At 39.4% G+C, this 21,595-nt stretch overlaps 1 protein-coding gene across 1 annotated transcript; it reads left to right on the top strand.

Moving 5' to 3' along the window:
• The first annotated feature begins 56 nt into the window (after positions 1–56).
• LOC127649650 (zinc finger protein 239-like) lies at positions 57–19,979 on the top strand. The gene is made up of 3 exons (XM_052134893.1): positions 57–169; positions 3,616–3,786; positions 17,893–19,979. Exons 2-3 carry the CDS (start codon positions 3,690–3,692, stop codon positions 18,798–18,800), a joined length of 1,005 nt encoding a protein of 334 aa, XP_051990853.1. The 5' UTR covers positions 57–169; positions 3,616–3,689; the 3' UTR covers positions 18,801–19,979.
• The last annotated feature ends 1,616 nt before the right edge of the window (positions 19,980–21,595 follow it).

The raw sequence follows: 21,595 nt of genomic DNA, 5'->3' as shown, positions 1-21,595 counted from the left end.
GTGCTGATTAGCCCAATAGGTGGCGATATGCACGTAGAAAGTGAAGCGACAAAAAGTAAAGAAGAAGACGGTCATGTTGCGATGCTCATCAGTCTTGATGTTTATAAATGTTTTATGTAATTTTCAATTAAAGAAAATCCTTGGTCTGCTGGAATTACTTTGAGGCAAGGTAAGTGTTTTAAACAGTAGAAAAACAGAAGTTAATCAGCGTTAATAATGTGTACATGCCTCCCAGTTTCAATGTAGTTCCATTGTCCTTTTTTAAATAATTTCTTAAGATACCTCATTTTCTTTTTAATACACATTGTTTTTTGACTTTATGTGCATTAGTTAATGTGTATTTATATAATTGTACCTTGTATTATATTATCCAGCCATTAATTTACTACAGTAAAATGTTTCATATAAAGACAAAGAACAGAGTTTGACATAAAAGCTGTTAAGACTTTGAACCTGTTTTACTTTCTCATTATTTTATGTTCTAAAATCTTATATTTTTTTTATATAATTTTGAAATTTGTTTAGGAAATCATGAGTACTTAAATTAAAATGAAGACTCGAGTCATAAAAGCTGTTTTATTCTACATGGAGAGGGTCCACACATGGGGGTGGCCATGTTAGAATCACATGACCAGCTGAATACTACTCGCTTATTCTCAGTAACCATCCTGTTATTTGACACTTTCACTCATTGATTAAAGTCATCATGACTGACTATGAATATTTCTACATTGGAATCTGTAAATGAAAACGATTGATTTCAAATGATATAGTATACAAGCCACTAGGTGTCAGTGTAAATTTAAGATGACCCAAAGACAAAAGTTACTGAGTGCGGCTTTAAAAATATTTTTAGTGAACAAATCATTCACCTCTGTGCAATGATGTCTCTCCCTTTCAAAAGCCATTGAGCTCTAGTTTGAAGCGGGAGACTGTTTTTGTTGCTTTTCTTGCCTGCAAAGACTGACTATAACACGAGCCAATAGCATTCGAGTGTGGGCTATGAAGCAGCATATCATTGGCTCGACCCGCTGAACGAATACACCCCTTCACTGAACCGGTCAAGGTGGTTCCTTTGAGTCTGAACAAGTTGAGACATCTCTATGAAGGTAAAATTGTGCCTAAATTATTTGCATGTGCAGAGTTGGATTTGTGAAAGCGTAAATCAAGTTAAAAAAATATTAGCAATACTTTCCTTTTTATTTTCTACCCAATTTGGAATGCCCAATTCCAGGTGCACTCTAAGTCCTCGTGGTGGTGACTCGCCTCAATCTGGGTGGTGCAGGATGAATTTCAGTTGCCTCCGCATTTGAGACCGTCAACCTGTGCATCTTATCACGTGGTTTGTTAAGCACATTACCTCAGAGACATAGCTCATGTGGAGGCTTCACATTATTCTCTGCGGCATCCACACACAACTCAACACACGCCCCACCGAGAACAAACCACATTATAGCAACCACGAGGAGGTTACCCCATGTTACTCTCCCCTCCCTAGCAACCAGGCCAATTTGGTTGCTTAGGAGACCTGGCTGGAGTCACTCAGAATGCCCTGGATTTGAACTCGCGACTCCAGGGGTGATAGTCAGTGTCAATACTTACTGAGCTACCTAGGTCCCCATATTAGCAATACTTTAATGCTTTGCATTAGTGTAATTCATGTGTTGTGAAAGTGAATCTGCAATTGCATATTAACACAAAGTGTGACTTTGACACTTTTGGCACTTTTTGTGCCTAAACATGGCCAAAAACATAGCAAAGAAAGGGTGTCATAAACAGCAAAACAGATTGACCAAGTAGAATCTGTCTGTATGTATAAAATAAACTACAGCAAACGTGTAAATTACTTGTGTTTGTGGCTTATAATAAAAATAATAAAATAATCTGATATCCCTTTTGCACTCAAGCTTTTTGGCATAAATGTTTCTCTGAAAAGAGTTTTGCAAGCGTGAGGAGGAAGGCGGGTCTACCTGCTTCTAGTAACCAATCAAATGAGGTTTTTCTTGACCAGTTTACTCTGACCTGATTGGTTTAACAGCATGACAGGAAGGTTCTTCTTCATATGGCTCTGTGTCATTCCTCTCCAGAGGAAAATTGCTGAGCCATATGAAGAAGCTGATAGCTTAAGCTGCTAGCTGGGTTTTCGAACATGGTAGCTGGTTTAAACTTAAGTTGAAAGTCATAAGCTGGTCCAAGCTGGTTGACCAGCTACCATATTCCAAGTGACCAGCTTGAGTTGGTATGACCAGCTGGTAGCAGCTTGGACCAGCTCATGACCAGCTAAAACCAGCTACCATGTTCCAAAACACAGCTACTAGCTTAAGCTGGTTTTTCCACCAGGGTGGGTATCTCTCCTCTCAAATATTAAACTGAAATATTAATATATACACATTCTTTTATTGCGAGTGCAAAGTTGAGCTGACTATTTATTTATATAAATATAAATCTCAATCTGGTTTTCAAACGTTTCTTCTGGGTTCTGTTCATTATTTTAATTATGTTTTATTTACTTTCAATTATCATTGGATGGATGACTAGAATTACTCTGATGTTAGGAAAACTCTTTTTTAGGATAATACAAGAACATTTATGCACAGCCCTAATGGCATGATTATTTGCACTTAATTAACATGTTAAATCAACAGTCCTAATGGATGGATGAAATTGCTGGTGTCATTGAACTCATTCTAAGAAACAAAATTATTTAAGTAAACAGTCTATCTATCTATTCACAGACTTTCATTTTATATGGCTTACTTTATTAATTAGATTTCTAGCATTTAAGCTCTGTGATTCCAGCTAATTCCATCTATTCACCAAAATGCCTTCCCAATGATAATTAATAGTAAATATAATTAAATCGTGTATGTATTCATATTTCAGTTTAATCTTTAAGAGAGGAGAGATATCCAGAGGAACGACACTGAGCCATATGAAGAAGATTCATTCAGCTCATTCATTTCATTCAGCTTCGTGTGAGTTCTGAACACTGGTTGGAAAAGGGAGGCACCTTTTTCCGGCCAGTGTCATTACACACTTAAGTGATTCCGTGTAAATGATCAAGTGATGGAGCAAGGACCTCTTAACTATATTTTTTGTACAATACAAACCCAAGTGGGACCTTTGAAAAGCTGCATTCACACGACTCATTAGAGTAAAGCATCAGCATCTTGATTCACTTCCATGCTGACTGCTGCTCGTAAAAACACGAAGTTGGTACTTTAAACTAGAATTGCTCTGATGGTAGGAAAACTCCTTTTTGGCATAATAAAAGTAAATTTAGAGATATTATTAATTGCACTTAATTAACATGTTAGATCAACAGTCCTAATGGATAGCCAGTTTTTATGAGATTAGAGAAATATAGAATCTGTTCTTTACAACTGCATCAATTATGATTAGCTGTGTTGATTGGATTGTGTGTTGGGGGGGAGAATAGAGAGATTGTTGTAATGTTTGTAGAGAGCAAGACAAGTAAAGAACACTACTGCACTGGACATCTTATCTGGTGTCTTTAAAGAGAAACTGATTGCATTAACAATAAAAATGCGAGATTAATCATGATTGATTCATTTAATTTACTTTTATTTTAAAGTTATAAATTCTCTTTTACAGGTTTAACAAAACCAACACCAAGTACCCCCTGGAACCTGATTTATTACCTCTTCACTGCACATACCCCTGGAAAGATGTTTATTAAAGAGGAGTTTATTAAAGAGGAGAGTGAAGACATCAGTATTTCAGAACCATTAAGGCTGAAGAATGAAGTTACTGAGGAACAAAGAGGTTGGTGTCTACTCTTGATTTGTATCTATTAACTGCTCACTAACAATAAAGGGGTTATTTTATGATTGTTTTGTATTATTGTATTGTAATAGAAATAATATAATTGTATTATTTTCCCTAAAGTCCACTTATAATGTTTATTAAAAAAACAATTTGTGCCAAAAACAGTCAGAATTTAGTTATTTATATATATATATATATATATATAAAAATCATATTAAACCCTGTATCTGGCCCTCTGACTGAAACACTCTGTTTATTGTCTCTCTTCCGCTTGAAGACCTCAATAGCCACGTTTCCACTATCGGGCCAGTACGAGCCAGGGCTATCAAGTGGTCAGCTGGGGGCAATAGACTCGTGCCATGAGACCAAAATCGATTTTCATTCCCACCATCAGGCCAATAGCCCTGCTGTGTTGCCCTAAAACCCGCCCTTAATATGCTGCCCTGTCAATGTCTCACACCCCGCCCATTTCACAAACAAGAGAGAAGCTCAAGCTGAGGTATAAGACCCTGGAGACTAGCTAGCCCTCGAAATGAACATGGTGGAGAGTGAAGCTGCAGTTTGTTTACTTATTTTGGTCTTTGCATGGTGGAAAGCGAGACCTGACACAGCGGGCCAAAAGCACTTGGCCACAGGCCCAGAGGAAGCCAAAGAAGGTTGCCCATTTGGCCCAATAGTGGAAACGCATCTAATGTAAATGTTTCCTGTTATGATTGGCCAACATTTTACAACCTCTTGAATACAGCCATATTTGTTTGAGAGAATTAATCAGCTCCACAACAACAAAAACTATATTTTGGGGATTGCACATAATGCACATCTAACACAAAATAACATTGGCAACAAAGTAATTGAAGCGCATTGCATCTGCGTTTATCGAACTGTTTACTTAAAGGGTTAGTTCACCCAAAAATGATAATTGTCCCATAATTTACTCACCCTCAAGCCATCCTAGGTGTAAATGACTTTCTTCTTTCAGCCAAACACAATCAGAGTTATATAAAAAAATATAAAAGAAAAATATCCATATTTATAACTTTATAAGCTATAATCACTGGCTTCCAATAACGGCCATTCACGCGTTCACGAGAGAGTCGAGTTCCGGCGTATGATGCAGGCGTATCGTAAGCTCTGTTGAGAAGTGACGAACGTGGAGGCTTGCGTTGTTTACAGCAAAGGAAAACGGCAAAAAGAAGTGAGTTGTTTTAGCTATACTGTAGATTTGTATTAGACTTAAATGGTGCGTTCGTGCGTCTATCCAGAATACTTCAGAATAAATAAAGTCTTACTATTACGTGAGCCAACATCAACGGGAGACGGAAGATTAACATTTCACAAATTCCCTGGAAATTATCCTGAGCGATTGAAGCTATGGCTGCTGGTTATTTGCTGGGATGTAACTACACCCATGGAAAAAATAGAGAGATCCAGGCTGTGCAATGATCATTTCACCTCCGAGGTTTACGAGCCAGAGAAGGGAAAGTCAAGACGACTTCTGAAATCGCCAACTGTGCCTGTGCTGTTGTTTCAGCCAAATAAGGTATGTATTGATCTATAATGTAATATGTTAATGTTAAATTAAGTTGTTAAAAATTGCTTATGTAACTGTTAAATTTTTTTAATTATTATTATTTTTTATCTCTACATTTAATTTAACATATCAAACTATATGATGGATTGTTGCTGGAGACAACAAGGGATTCTATTTTTTCAGCTCAGCCAAGTCTGTACTGCCCAGCAACAGGCAGAGATGAGGAGATAGAGGTCCTGGGTGCATCAGAGCACGGTTCGCATGAAAATGTGTTAATGTGAAAACTGTTTTGCAGACCGCAGTACAGAACACGAAAATGACGTGCGCATGCATTTTTGCCTATTTAAGCATGATGACCTCATCAGTTGCACAAAATCAAACACGCGCGTTTCTCATTTATCCTAAAAGCATTTTTTTCATTGGAGTTATCTTACATTGGGACCTAACGCGCCTCCACAGTGTTAAAATCTGCTGTTTTAATTCAAACAGTCTTGTCCCTCTGAGTCATTTATGTTTATGAAGGCTATTCAATGGAGTTCTCAGGGTTGACACATTATATTATTTAACAGTCATACTTTTGTGTCAGCGAGTGTTAAATAAATGTTTATTTTCTAGTAAACCACATAGCTTGTCATTTGTCATTCATTTTATTTAAGATATGCTGTGGTAAATTTTGACATGGATTTTTCTTATTTGACATGTGTACATAGATGTTTTAGGAAATGTATGGTCATGAAAATTCGCCTCAAAGTCATGGAAAATTATTGGTAAATATTTTCATGAACCCTGATAACGTCTCACGTCTGTACACATCTGTCCTGCTAGCTTGTGCGTTAAACTACGTGTTATGCATATGCGTGTTGCAAAATGGATCGCTTTGTATTGACTGAGTTTCCCCACCTCTCTCGAAAGGCTATGAAAGTCCTCATCCCCTTCACCTCCACCTACTTATGTGAGTGCAGGTTTTACGCTTTGACCCTGCTTAAAAGCAAATTACCGATCAAGGCTGCAGGTGGAGGAAGCCCGGGGCCTGGCTCCAAATGGGGGCCCCGGGCTTCCTCCAGGCAGGGTACCTACTCCTCTTGCCGTTTTTTTCATGAAGTCTTTGTGAACCATTCTTAGTCTGGCCCCTTACCTGAGACCACTTTGCCTTGGGAGACACTACCAGGAGCGCCTGGCTTCAGACAACACTGCCCTCAGGATCATAAGGGCAAACAAACCTCTCCACCACGATACGGTTCCCGGAGAGGTAAAAATAGGAGACCTATTTTTTTTTAGAATTATTTTGAAAATATTGCAATTGCGATTTGATCTGTGAAATGATTATTAATATAAAAAAATGTAAACTAGTAAATGTTTCCTTTTAACCAAAATTAAGTCATAGGCAAACATGCTCTACTGCCAATATAAATACTGTTCAAACTAAATGTGATGCTGAAACTTCCAAATTTCAGGTATTACTTTTGGGCTGCACAACTGAGGCCTCTGATCTCATAGATGAATGATCACACATACTGATGGATCAACATTGATAAGAACCTTTGCTCGATACCTCTTAGGGTAGTACCGTTTTCAGGTGTGTCCTTAAAAGAGGCTCAAATGGGAGAGTGGACCTCAAATGGGAGAGTGGACCCGTATAAGAAAGTTTAATCAGTAGCTAGTATATGCTATATTAAGGGCTTTATACCATCATATGCAGATGTAGGTTTCAAAAAGTGGTCTCAATACTGACAATGGTGAATTTAAATCATTTGGACAAATAAGAAATGAGTGTATACTCCCAAGGACTGAATTCTTAAGATATTTACAACTGAGACATTTCCTTACAACACATAAGAAATTAGAAAATGTAAAAAGAACCTCTCCAAAATAACTTTTTCTTAAAGAACTACTAACCGGACATGCTACCTAACATTTCAGTCTATGGACAGATAAAGGAGAAGTGGAAGGCTGGAACGCAATTATTTCTCACGATATTTGGGAGGAGACATGTGGCGAGGCCAGGGCTGAACTGGTAATCTGGCATACCTGGCATTTTCCCGGTGGGCCGATCAGGGGAGGACTGGCCATTGGGAGAACCGAGGGGTCCGGCGGGTTGGCCGCCAAAAGCTAAAATGAGCCGCCGCATTATGCAGATTCATTCACCACAAAACAGCACCGCGATATGCAGAAAACGGCAGTGACTTTTGGGGCAGTTGCTATGTAAAAACCCGGGCTGATTTCTCTTCCCAGTCCAGCACTGGGCGAGGCACATTTAGTGTCCAGTTCTAATATCTTGAGGGAGTTCAAGTGGAAGTTAATAAGATTTTTCCAGACTCCACAAATAATGGTAAAATTGAATCCGGCCAGTTCTGACAAGTGCTGTGACAGCTGCAATTTTCAAAATAATGTGGACAGCAAGATGGTATGTGAGTGGTGGTGGCGTAGTGGGCTAAAGCACATAACTGTTAATCAGAAGGCCACTGGTTCAATCCCCATGGCCACCACCATTGTGTCTTTGAGTAAGGCACTTAACTCCAGGTTGCTCTGGGGGTTTGTCCCTTTAATAAGTGCACTGTAAGTTGCTTTGGACAAAAGCATCTGCCAAATGCATAAATGTAAATTAAGGTCCCAGTGAGCATAAAAGGAAGAAGTTTGAAACCACCAGGACTCTTCTTAGAGCTGGCCACCTGGTCAAACTGAGCAATCATCGGAGAAGGGCCTTAGACAGGTAGGTGACCAAGAACCCGATGGTCACTCTGACAGAGCTCCAGCGTTTCTTTGTGGAGAGAGGAGAACCTTCCATAAGAACAACCATCTCTGCAGCACTCCACCAATCAGGCCTGTATGGTAGAGTAATCAGACGGAAGCCACTCCTCAGTAAAAGGCACATTACAGCCTGCCTGGAGTTTGCCAAAAGGCACCTGAAGGACACTCAGACCATGAGAAACAAAATTCTCTGGTCTGATGAAACAAAGATTGAACTCTTTAGCCTAAATTATCTTATCACCTGGCCAATACCATCCCTACAGTGAAGCATGATGGTAGCAGCATCATGCTGTGGGGATGTTTTTCAGCGGCAGGAACTGGGAGAATCAGGATTGAGTGAAAGATGAATGCAGCAATGTACAGAGACATCCTTAATGAAAACCTGCTCCAGAGCACTCTGGACCACAGACTGGGGTGAAGGTTCATCTTCCAACAGGACAATGACCCTAAGCACACAGCCAAGATTACAAAGGAGTGGCTACGGGACAACTCTGTGAATGTCCTGGAGTGGCCCAGCCAACGCCCAGACTTGAACCCGATTGAACATCTCTGGAGAGATCTGAAAATGGCTGTGCACCGACACTCCCCATGCCCAAAAATAGGTTTACCAAGCTTGTAGCATCATACACAAAAGGACTTGATGCTGTAATTGGTGACAAAGGTGCTTCAACAAAGAATTGAGCAAAGGCTGTGAATACTTATTCCATGTGATTATTATTTTTTTTTCTTCATAATTTTGCAAAGATTTCAAACAAACTACTTTCACGTTGTCATTATGTGGTATTGTTTGTAGAATTTTGAGGAAAATAATGAATTTAATCAATTTTGGAATAAGGCTGTAACATAACAAAATGTGGAAAAAGTGAAGCACTGTGAATACTTTCGGATGCACCGTGTGTGTGTGTATGTATGTATGTATATATATATATATTTATTTATTTTTCTCTCTCTGGTTTTGGTATGACCAAATGTATTTGGATGTTCTCATTTATTGCATAATGCGCTTGTACCTAAAACTGAATAATTGTTGACACAGCTGAAATATGAAACACTAACATGTCAAGAAGTACAATTTTACTGTATTGAATGTAATGTTGACATTTAAAATATAAGGAAAAAAAAAAGACAAATACTGTTCAACACAGGGTGTTCACAGTTGAATCCTCTTAAAAACAACCAGTCTAAATAATAAAAATGAGAGAGAATCATAGACGGGGGGGAAAAAAATCACATTCACATTGTATCTGTTCTCTGTGTATCTGGAACCCAATAATAATTTAAGAAATTATGGAAATATATTTTTGTATAGTAACAACAACCAACTTTTATTATAACAATAATTATTATTTTAAAACAGTTCCATATTTATGTAATATTTTCTTAACCTGCATGCAGGATAGCTTTGCGGGTCTTTATTTAGGTTGAGAAGAGTTGACAGTGGCCTTTGATTACAGAGAAATGCACTCATCCACTCTTCTGTCATCAAAAACCAGGTGATATTAGGTTATTTTAGATTTGGATAGTAACATTTAGGGCCCAAGCATATTTGGAATTACCTAAATATGTGATTGGTGAACCTAGAGCTGTGAATATTTAGTGCTTTTGGTATGTGTAACAGTGCAAAGAACAGATCTGCACACTGTGAAAGGTCTCTTGCTTGATGTGAAGGAGGAAGTGGGGGACAGGTAAACAATTCAATGTGAGTTATTTACAATGCTTTTCAGCACTCTACACAAAAGGTTTGCTTTTCAGCACATACCATCACCCAACTCAGGCCGGGTTTAATCAGAAAGTTAACTTAAAACAAACATAAACAAACACAGACACATATGCAATGTGGCTACATGCATCTCTCTCCCCTGAACTGGCATATCCGCCAGCCCTTTATCTCGCTCTCCTGCTGATTAGATGATTCAGCGCCGGCTGTGCTCCCTCATAGCCCGGCCACGCCCTCCACATTGTCACAGTATGCATCAAATTTAGACACCCCATTGACATTTCTAAAATCCACACAGAACCAGACTGAGCCATCACTCTTCGGAACCAGTACCACCGGGCGGGCCCAGTCACTGTGGGATTCTTCTATTGCCCCCATATATAGCATGTCCTTTAATTTTTCGAAAGGACGTAGACTGCGTACCACTACCAATGGGGTCCTTTTGATGTGGTTCTCTATGAGGTTCGTACGACCGGGAAGAGGCGAGAACACATCGGAGAATTATCCTTATAACCAGGGAACCTCTGTGACGTGAAGGTGGTCTCCGCAAGTGACCAGGTTGACTTGATCGGTGGCTTTTAAATTCACTTCCATTCCGAGCTCCAAAATCACAGGGACCGCCTCTCTGCACGTTTTTAGGAGGTTGAGGTGATAAATCATATATCGACCCCCCCCCCCAAACCTCACAAAAGACTTTCTCACTGAATTTTCTGAATTTTTAAGTGGCATTTTGCCTAAATTTGATAGGTTTTTAATTCCTGGGGTTTTAATGTTCATGTGTGTTGCCAATCCAACCCTTTGTCGAAAGATTTCATTAGGCTTATTGACTCCTGGGTTGTTTTAATGATGTCTGCACTAACATTTTGGACTCGTAGCTCCTCTAAGGCCTAAACTCCATAAATTAAGTCTATGCCTTGGTTAAATGATACCACTCGTGCACTTAGACAGGCTTGTAGAAGGGCTGAAAGAAGATGGAAGAAAAACAAGCTCCAGATCTCGTATAAAATGCTACAGGAATCCCTATCTCAGTATCAGGAAGCAGTCTATGTACTTATCTGACCTTTTTGATAAAAATTGTCATAGACCTAGAACTCTTTTCAACACTATAAATTAGAACAAATATATAACTATTAAATAAAAAATCTTTAATTATTAGGGCTGTTGATTTAACGTGTTAATTCAGTGGTTTAATTTTACAAAAATAACACGTTAAATTACGCATTTAATCGCACTTCCCCCAGACCATAATTTGGAAGATTCCTGAGAAATGCAAGCTCGTAGTACCACCTGTTTACTCCAGAGGGCAGTAAGTGAAACTTCAGCTGTGTGAGCAACGCACAGTTTATACAGTGAAGAAAAAACTTCAGTAGGCGTTCTTGCGTTCAAAACACTCAAAGGGATATCAAGATGCATTTAAATATTGAGTATTAAACGATATTGAACTTGACACAGTGACCTATACGTTTTATGTTTATGATGCAACGCAACCGAGATGCTGCAAAAGCATGTCTAATGCAGGGTGTGCCTGGATTGAGATGGTGCAAAATTCGGAAATTACCCCATAAATATCTTATCACAAATAAAATCAAATCAATTTCCTTCAAACTTATTTAGAACTACTACCCCACTAATTTTTTTCTTGTAGAGAGATTTAATTGTGATGTCGATATATTCTGCACATTTTGTGGTCTGCAGGTGGAAAAATCTTTTCATTTATTTTGGAGTTGTCCCTACTCGACTTGGTCTGATTTCTGCAAGATTGTTAGAAATCATATCATTCCCAGCTTTCAAGCTTCTGTCAATTCTTTGTTGATAAGATAAAGAAAATTAGACAAAATATTAGTCCAACATCCTATGATCCTGCTGTGTGTTCAAACTGTATTGGTATTTTTAGTCATTTCAATGCGGTTTACATTCAGTTTTTACAGAAGACTGTTAAACAATTTAAGCCTACTGGGTCTTCATGCAATGTCATTCCCCCACATTTTCTTAAACAAGTTTTTGATGTGGTTGGGCCCACTCTTCTAGTTTTTATCAATAAGTGCCTGGAATCAGGAATTGTACCTGATGGTCTGAAACATGCTACTGTTAAACCCCTTTTAAAAAATCTGAATCTGGATCCTACAATCTCTAATTTTAGGCCCATCTCAAATATTTCATTTTAATCCAAAATTCTGGAGTACGTGGTTCTTCACCAATTGCAGACCTTCTTGGTTGACAACAAGGTCTTCGATATATTTCAATCAGGATGTATCTTTTCTCTCTAGCCTACAACTTGTGATGTTCTCTGTTGTCTTGTTGGGTATGTATTATTATGTTTTATTGTGGGTTTTATTATATTTAAAACATACTTGTGAACACATTGTACAGTACATTGGTCAACTGTTGTTGTTTTTAAATTGTGCTATATAAATAAAATTGAATTGATTTGAATCTGACTTAAAAATCAACTTCCGCAACTCGCTGTGTGACCTCAAAGGGTTCTTGCCACTTGGCAAGTAATTTAGAGCTCGATGTGGGGAGCAATACAAGGATTTTATCTCCCGATACAAATTCCCATAGCCGAGTACCCCTATTATACAGCCGGCTCTGTCATTCTTGAGCTTTGAGCAAATTCTCCTGTTTTCATTGCCCCGGAGTGTGGAGTTTTTCTCTCAATTCAAGAAAGTATTGAATTTTGTTTTTGCTGTTTGAAGGTCCCTCCTACCAATTTTCCCATAGGATGTGAAACACACCATGTGGTCAATGTGCGTACAATAATTAAATTGGGAAAAACCCAGTGGAGGCTTACGGGCTCGAGCCACTTGTCCCAATTTTAAGCATCTTCGTGCACAAGCATATGAATCAAATTCTTTAGGGTATGATTAAATCATTCCACCAAGCCATCTGTTTGGGGATGGTATACTGGTCAGAATCCAGTGTTTATAGTTTTTGTGACATAAACGTAGTGCCCTGTTCAGTGAGGATTTCTTTTGGAATCACCACTCTGGAGAATATTCTGAAGAGTGCCTCCGCAACACTACATGCTGAGATGTTGCGCAGAGGAACTACTTCCTGATAACGTGTTGTGTAGTCCAACAGAACCAACACAAAGCAATGCCGCCTGCTATCCATTCTAATGGCCCAACAAGGTCCGTGCCAGTTCTTTTGAAGGGGACCTCGATTACTGGAAGGGGGAACAATGGCACTTTTGGGGTGGCCATGGGATTCACCAGTAGACATTCACGGCATGCCGCACACCACCTGCAGACATCCCCATGAATGCCCGGCCAATAGAAATAGTCCATCAGACATGTTTAGTGTTTTTACCTGCTATAAATGTCCTGGAATAACAATTCCACTATTAACAATTGGGTTGAATCTTCCCATGTCTGAGTGTCCTGCATCACTCGATACAACCAATCTTTAATAATTGAAAAATACAGATATAAAATGCCTGGCCAGAGGCATTGACCATCAATCACATTCACTTGGTCAAAAGTGTTCGGTCTCACATCTGCCCAGAGGGAAATCCCGAGCAGGGAATACTCTAAGGGCTGGGGAAGCCGAGACTTCCCCTTCCCTTACATCATCCTTATGCAGAGATGACGTAGACCGCCCCGGCTCCGCCTCACCATCCAGCGAATCGCAAACCACACACTGAGACACTTTGTTACAGGACCCATCCACACAATTTCCCCAAGTATTAAATGCCTGCCAATTCGTACTCTAGATTAAGTGGATGGGTGAGGCGGGAACTGGTTTTGGGGTCATAATTCCCCATTTCCGAGGAATAGGAACAGGACGGAGTAGGGAGGAGAGAGAGTGTGAAGAAGAGGGCTCACCGGCCCCCAAATACATTGGTAAATGGTCCTCAGCCAGCTGAATTGCTTCCATCAGCAATGCCGTGCAGTGGCACTGGACCCACTCAGCCATTCCTTATGAACTGCTCTAGTACCATGAGGTTGATGACAGCTTCGGCATTGCGATCTTCTGCCAACAGCCACCTCTGATTGGTATTGCGGAGCTGTTGGGCGAAGGCAAACTGGTGACCGCATTCACTGTACGGCAGTGTATAGAAGCGCTGTCGGTGTTGCTCAGGGTTATGGCTGACCCGTTGCAAGTTGACCTGCTTTAGATCCATGTACTCCAAGACGTTTGTGACTGGAAGTTGTTGGGCTGTGAACTGGGTCTCCCCAGACAGCAAGGGCAGCAATCGGGATGCCCACTGGGTATTTGGCCAAAACCACACTTTAGCCGCCAACTCAGAAGAGCTTGATGAATGCCTCTGGATCATCTTGTGGCCTCATCTTTGTGAGCGTGATTTGGGGCTGGGCTATGGCTGCAGTTGGGGTTGCGGCTGGATTACTGCCTTGGGCCATCAAGCTCCACAATACCTGTTTGTCCCCCGCCTGGGCTTGGAGCAGGACCTGGAAACGCTGCTCCTGCTCTGCACATAAGTCCAGGAGGGCTTGATGTTGGATCTGTTGGATGCCGGGAAGAGTCTTGATGACTTCGTCTAATGGCGAGGACTCCATGACTGCATTTCTTCCTCCTTATACCATGTTTCGGCACCACTGTGAAACATCTCTTGCTTTATGTGAAGTAGGAAGCAGGGACCAGGTAAACAATCCAATGTGAATCTCGGGAGCGACCTCTGTAGTGGGCATGGACAGAATCTTGGAAGCGACCTCTGTGATCATGGACATGGACTGAGACTCGGGAACGACCTCTGTGGTCGTGGGCATAGGCGGAGACTCTGAGACGACCTCTGTGGTTGTGAACATGGGCATAGTTTCAGGAACGTCCTCTGTGGTCGTGAACACTGGCAGAGACTTGGAAATGACCTCTGTGGTCTTGAACACTGGCAGAGATTTGGAAACAACCTCTGTGGTCGTGAACACTGGCAGAGACTTGGAAATTACCTCTGTGGTCTTGAAAACTGGCAGAGACTTGGAAATGACCTCTGTGGTCGTGAACACTGGTAGAGACTTGGAAACAACCTCTGTGGTCGTGCACATGGGCAGACACTTGGAAACAGAAGCCTTTCTCCTCCTCCTGGTGGCCGAAGTTGGCAGCGCAGGCTCTGGGACAGACGAGGCTGGCAACACAGGCTCTGGGACGGACGAGGCTGGCAAAGCTGGCTCTGGGACAGTCGAGGCTGGCAAAGCCGGCTCTGGGAGAGATGAGGCTGGCACCGCTGGCTCTGGGATGGACAAGGCTTCCAGCTCATTGGCTGTGGCTGGCGTGGGCATTGGCCATGGCAGGCAGGAGTACTGACAAGCTGGGAGGAAAGGTTTTCTTGACCCTATGCACAGACATTAGTGGTGGAAAATTCAACTTGGAGACAAGGGCCGGGAAGGGCTTCAAGCAGGGAGTTATGGAAGACAAGGTATAATGCATGGATGTAACAATGTCATGGAGCAGAATGAGGCATGGATGTGACATGGCATGGAGCAGACTGAGGTATGGCTGTGACGTGGCATGGAGCAGACTGAGGCAGGGCTGTGACATGACGTGGAGTAGACACAGCTGTGGGAGGCTTGGAAACCAGGTTCAGGGTAGAGAGAAGGATCCTCTGAATCAAGAGTTTCAAGAGTTAAACTCATGTATTCCTCCCATGTATAGTCTCTTGTCGCCAGCAACTACCTCCACTGGTGTGCGACGAGTCCGATTGAGTGCATGGACTTCAGGGTTGAGTCAGAAATGTCTGTGCATTTAGCAAGGACACAAAAGAGATGGGAATATTCCGGGATGGTAAGTTTGCTCGGGTCAGCCATAGGGCAGCAACTAATGATTATTTTAATAATCTATTCATCTACCGATTGTAGAACAATAATTTGACTATTCGGCGATTATTGCAACGGTTAATCATTAGCTCTTAACCGATTATTCAGTTGTGCCCCGACTTAAAAGGTTTTATCAAACGTGCTTACTAACAATAGAGGACAAAATCATCTTTAAAAAATACCTCTAAATGACATTCACTGAATTAAAGGTAAAAAATATTTTTTATTAAGTTTAATTCAAATTAATTGCAAAAAACTTAATATCAAGTGTTTTTTCTTGTTTTCATTTAAAATTGTCTAAAAATCCTTATTTAGACTTTAAGAGAACGTATCTTATATATAATTGTATTTTGTATATACGTGTAATTTATTTTCACTTGGTTATACTTCTGTGAGTGCAGTAAAGACAAAATATACTATACTATATCTAAATATCTTATATGCTGCTTCTCAGGTGAATGCATATTTTTAATATTATATTCAACATTCTCAGAATTTTCTTTTCTGCAGTATAGCTGCTAAAGTAAATGTACATTGTTTTAAATTAGTTTTAAATATTTATATTGGAAAACAAGCCAAAACAAATCATAAACGTATTTTGTTGCAGTGTATAATGGGGCAAAGACTACCCTCTCAACTTTTTGTTCACTTCAATCCATCTTTAACGAACAAAAAAACAAACTCTCTTATTAACAATGCTGCTTATTGCCAATTTTCTTAACGATAAGAAATGCACAGTGACATATATTATGATTCAATAAGTCACGATCCATCGTGTTATAATCTAGCTGCAGCAAGCGTGCATGCTCGCGGGATAAGCATCCCTGCAACAGTGTTCATCAGCCGGGTGCAGTTTCACACTCCCTCTTAGACCAAAACATTAGCGCAACTCATAGAAGAGGCGCTGACCACACAGAGAAATGCCAGTTTCGGAGTTTGTAATTTTTTACATGATCTGCTTCTGTATTATTTGAACTTTAATAAAGCTTCAACCTATTAAAACTGCATTTAAAATGTTTCCTTTATGGAGATCTGACTCCACTTATTCCACAATGAGAGTGCTTCTGTATTTACTTATTTGGTATTTTTGTATAATTCCCTTGTACTTTGCGATCTGCATAAGCTGAAGCTGTTTGGAAAGTTTAGAGTGCATTTGGACTGTGATCTGTGTAATTCTTCCTCTCCTCATTCAGGCACGAGCTGCAGTGCTGCTCTTGCGTGGCATCATTAGAGTTTGATGTTATCTCATGTTACGTTAAATGAGATCAAATGACTATCTGCCGATGAAAATTTTTGACGACAATGTTTTGTTGACAAATCGTTTCAGCCCTAGTCAGCCGAATGAAGAACACTGCTAGATCCATTTCGGTTGGTCAGTTGTTCTGTTACAATGAGGGAGACAACTGACAAGGACAAAGCAAACAACAGGGCATTAAATACACAATAGGTAACAAGGTAAATAAAAAACAGGTGAGAAACAATGGGGAACAGCTGGAAGGAATCAGAGCAGGTGATTATGGGAAGTTTAGTCCAGGGGGGAACAGAAGACAGAGGTAAAACACAGGGCAGACAACAGTGAATCATAACAGCAGCATTTTGGAATTTTCCATCAATGAACAAAGAAAAACCTTGTTGATTAAAACCTTAATTAGCTAAAAGAGCAAAACACTGTAAACTGAAGCACCTAACTACCAGGTTCATTCCCTTACTCAAACAAATCCTATATATGAGATTAATCAGCTATGTTAACAACATAAATATAATATAGCAACTTTCATTTGCACAGACAATGAAGGGAATGCACAGCTAAACATGAAGTAAGTTGCATGCTGGATGCGTAACTCACTTTGTGAACAGAACATTGAAGTAATAATGTGCTTTGTGGCGCAATTTTTGGAAGTCTCTAAAAATAAGGAAATTAAAAAGTCTCTAAAAGCACAAATTCTGTAACTAAGGATCTAATAATTCACTATACTCATATGCTGCTATTTCAGAAATTTATTTCAGGTTTTCGCAATGTTTTGAATAAGTTACATTTACGTGCAAATCTCTGCTGGTGGTACTCAACCACTGAGGTTGTCATGGTGAACTGTGCAGTCCTACCACTATGGTACAACAAATTTTCAATCAGTGGGGCAGGCCAAACTTTGTTGCCTATTGCAGGATAATCATCTGAATGTGAGGATGACCGAATTAACCTCTTCGCATAGAAGAGGATCACATAGAAATGAAATGATTGATCTCTGTTTCTTTGTGCTATTTGTTTGCAGTTCACTGTTATTTTATTTTTTGAACATTTATCCCTCTTATGTTAACTAATGACTTTATGTTCTTTTTAGAGCTGATGGAAGCGAAAGAGGAAAGTGAGGAACTGAATGAAGAGGAGAAACTTCAGTATCAGAATTCTGATGATTTTGCATCTGGAGAAAAATCTCAGACAAATAAAACATTCTCAACATTCTCAACCCTAAGAACAAAAACAAATAATGCTTACACCTGCCCTCTTTGTGAAAAGAGTTTCAAACAAAAAAGGCACCTTAATGTCCACATAAGAATTCATACTGAAGAGAAGCCTTTCACATGCCCTCAATGTGTAAAGAGTTTCAGACACAAAGAGAGTTTTAAGCAGCATATAAGAATTCACACTAGAGAGCCTTTGACATGCCTTGAGTGTGGAAAGAGATTAGCAAATCCAAATAGCCTAAGAAAACATCAAAATATTCACTCTAATCAGTTACATCACTGTTCTCAGTGTAGCAAAAGTTTTAAACAGGCAATCAGTCTCAGACGTCATCAGCGCTATCACTTTGAAGAAAAGCCATTTAACTGTGATCAGTGCGGTCAAAGATTTATTTTTGCATCAATGCTAAAAAGACACTTGAAACTTCATGAGTCTAATGAGAAGCCTTACAGCTGCACTGTTTGTGGAAAGAGTTTTTCACAGCTGGCTTATATGAAACAGCACCAGATAATACATTTGGGTGTAAAGCCTCATGTATGCTCAGAGTGTGGTAAAGCTTTTATCAGAGCTGAAGACTTGAAAGTGCATGAAAGAATTCATACTGGAGAAAAACCTCACAAGTGCTCACATTGTGGAAAGGGTTTCAAACGGCCCAAACAGCAGAAAAGACATGAGAAAGTGCATACTAGAGAGAATCCATACTACTGCTCTCCATGTGGAAAGAGTTACAGCTCAACAAGTACTTTACAGACACATTTAAGGAAGTTTTGCCCAAATGTGTCATAGTAAGCACATTTGTATATTATTAAATAGTGATACGGTGTTGGAAGTTTAACTCGCCAACAACTCCTACAGGATTTATATTATAAGGGGGAAAAAGGTTGTTTTGATCATACCAGTTGATGAAATTATGTAACCATGATGTCACACAGCAGGTCACCGCACTTCCGGGTGCTTTCTGTGGTGACAGATTTGTTTGGAGTAGCGGTACTTGCGGTGTCAGATGATAAAAAAAATTCTATTAAAATACTAGGTTTTAGTCCCACTGCCCATTTATTGCTGTTTTTATTTTATTTTCTCTAAAACAAAGCCAATGTCAGCTTTGTTCATTAATCACAGTTATTAGTAACGAAAGTTACAGTAGCTAGCGTAAAACATGATTCAAACATTAATCTTAAAGGGGACATGTCATGCATTTTTTCTGTGTACTTCTGCTTTAAGACACTCCTATGACTTTGCAGAGCAAATGTCCCCCGCCATAAAAGCATCTGACTGTACAGTTTCTTACATATCAAACAAACATACAGTTGAAACAGTAGTATTTAATTTGTTACTCACCAGTGGTAGTGTTGTGTCCAAAATTGTTGATATTGCTTCATCTTTAAAAATAAATTTCTTTAGAAAAATGAATCAGTAGAGGAATGTACCACAAACATATAATCCCACAGTGATGCTTAATTTAAGTATACCACTCATTCCTAATGCTGGGATCCTTCAGAAGTCTACGCAGAGATGATGTATTTCCACAACCAGGAACACTATAATTGACATCTTAATCTTTTTGTTGAGTTGGAGTACCTCAGCCACTTTCTCTCTCAGTTCACCACAATGATTACAAATGTTGTTGAGGCAGGGCTATTCAAATAAACACCCCGTTTCATGTCACTACGTGGCCAATTTAAAAAATGGAGTAGTTTTTGCGAGGTGGAAGATTAAATGCTGATGTATTTTTGGACTGGAAACGCCATTTTGAGTTCTGTAACTTGCAGTATGTTTTTATTGTTGAATGATATATTCCCTTACTTGTCAAAATCTTAAAGACAATTTTATTTCTCATGACATTACCCCATCAAAGACAAAGACATTAAGATATGATTTTCTATAAAGCTGTTCCTTGGGGGTTTTAAGGCATTTAAGACATTACATAATGAGTTCTTGTAAAGCTTCTTTGAAATGATGTGCATTGTGAATGAAGTGCTATACAAATAAAAAAGATTGTTAAAAAATGTAGTCTTTTCTTATACACAGAACTGCATATTGTTATTGACAGTTATACGAGTTAATGTAGGACAGTAAATCGTGTAATATTCAAATATATGATAATGAGTTAAAGTTATTAATTTGTTCAGAGAACTCAAGATCACAATAAAGACATCTACATCTATCATAATATGTAATATATATATATATATATATATATATATATATATATATATATATATATATATATATATATATATATATATATATATATATATATATATATATATATGCCTGACAATAAAAATAAGTCACTGTTTTAATTTAAATAAGCAGATACTTAAGAGCCTATGATTGGATCATTATTGCAGTGATTAATATGATTCAGCTGGCAACAATTATTTTAACCTTAACTGATGCTGTGTGTAGCTTCTCATTTCATAAACAACCATGTCAGATTCTGTGGTTGTGGAAAAGATGTTATTGTATTTCAGAAGGGGCTAATTATTATATATAAGATTGCTGAAATCACTGGAATTAGGTTAAGAACTGTCCAACACATTATTAAAACCTGTAAGTATAGTGGTAAACAATCAGCTTTGCGGAAGAAATGTGGTCAGAAAAAAGTTTTGAATGATCGTGATTGGAGATCACTAAAATGCTTGAAGTCACATCGAAAAATCGACATTAGAACTCACAGCTATGTTTAATAGTGAAAGTAAGAGAATTTATACATGCACAATAATACAAGAATTTACTGGATTGGGACTTACTTACAATTGGCTTTCTTGTGGCCACAAAGCTGTTGAGGCTAATCGAGGAAAAAAAAAGAAAAAATAATTTCCTGGGATCATAAAGATTGGACTGGAATAGCAGAGATTGCAATGGAAATAGGTTATGTGGTTCTGATGAGCCCAGATTTACTCGAATCCAAAGCAATGGATGTGTCAGGGTAAGAAGGGAAGCATATGAAGCGACGCGCCCATCATGCATAATGCCCACTGTACAAGCCTCTGGAGTCAGTGTTATGATCTGGGGTTGCTTCAATTGGTCAGATCTAGGCTCAGCAACGTTATGCGACAATAAAATGAATCAACTAACTTAATGTACTGAATGTCTTTGTCGTGTTCCTCAAACCATTCCCGAACAAACTGTGCAGTGTGGCAGGGCACATTATCCTGCTGAAAGAGGACACTGCCATTAGGGGATACTGGTGCCATGAAGGGGTGTACATGGTTTGCAACAATTTTTAGGTAGGTAGTACGTGTCAAAGTAACATCCACATGAATGCCAGGACCCAAGGTTTCCTGGCAGAACATTGCCCAGAGCATCACACTGCCTCCACCACCCTGCCTTCTTCCCATAGTCCATCCTGCTGCCATCTCTTTCCCGGTTAAACGATGCACACACACCCAGCCATCCACACAATCTAAAAGAAAACTGAATTCCTCAGACCAAGCCACCTTCTTCCATTGTTCCATTGTCCAGTTCTGATGCTCAGGTGCCCATTGTAGACACTTTCATCGGTGGATAGGAGTTAGCATGGGCACCCATGACCCTGTCGCCGGTTCACCGGTTGTCCTTCCTTGGACCACCTTTGG

Source organism: Xyrauchen texanus, chromosome 9, assembly GCF_025860055.1.
Source record: "Xyrauchen texanus isolate HMW12.3.18 chromosome 9, RBS_HiC_50CHRs, whole genome shotgun sequence".
NCBI classification, from domain to species: domain Eukaryota; kingdom Metazoa; phylum Chordata; class Actinopteri; order Cypriniformes; family Catostomidae; genus Xyrauchen; species Xyrauchen texanus.
The sequence above is the reverse complement of the archived record's forward strand: the minus strand, read 5'-3'. Positions and strand labels throughout refer to the sequence as shown.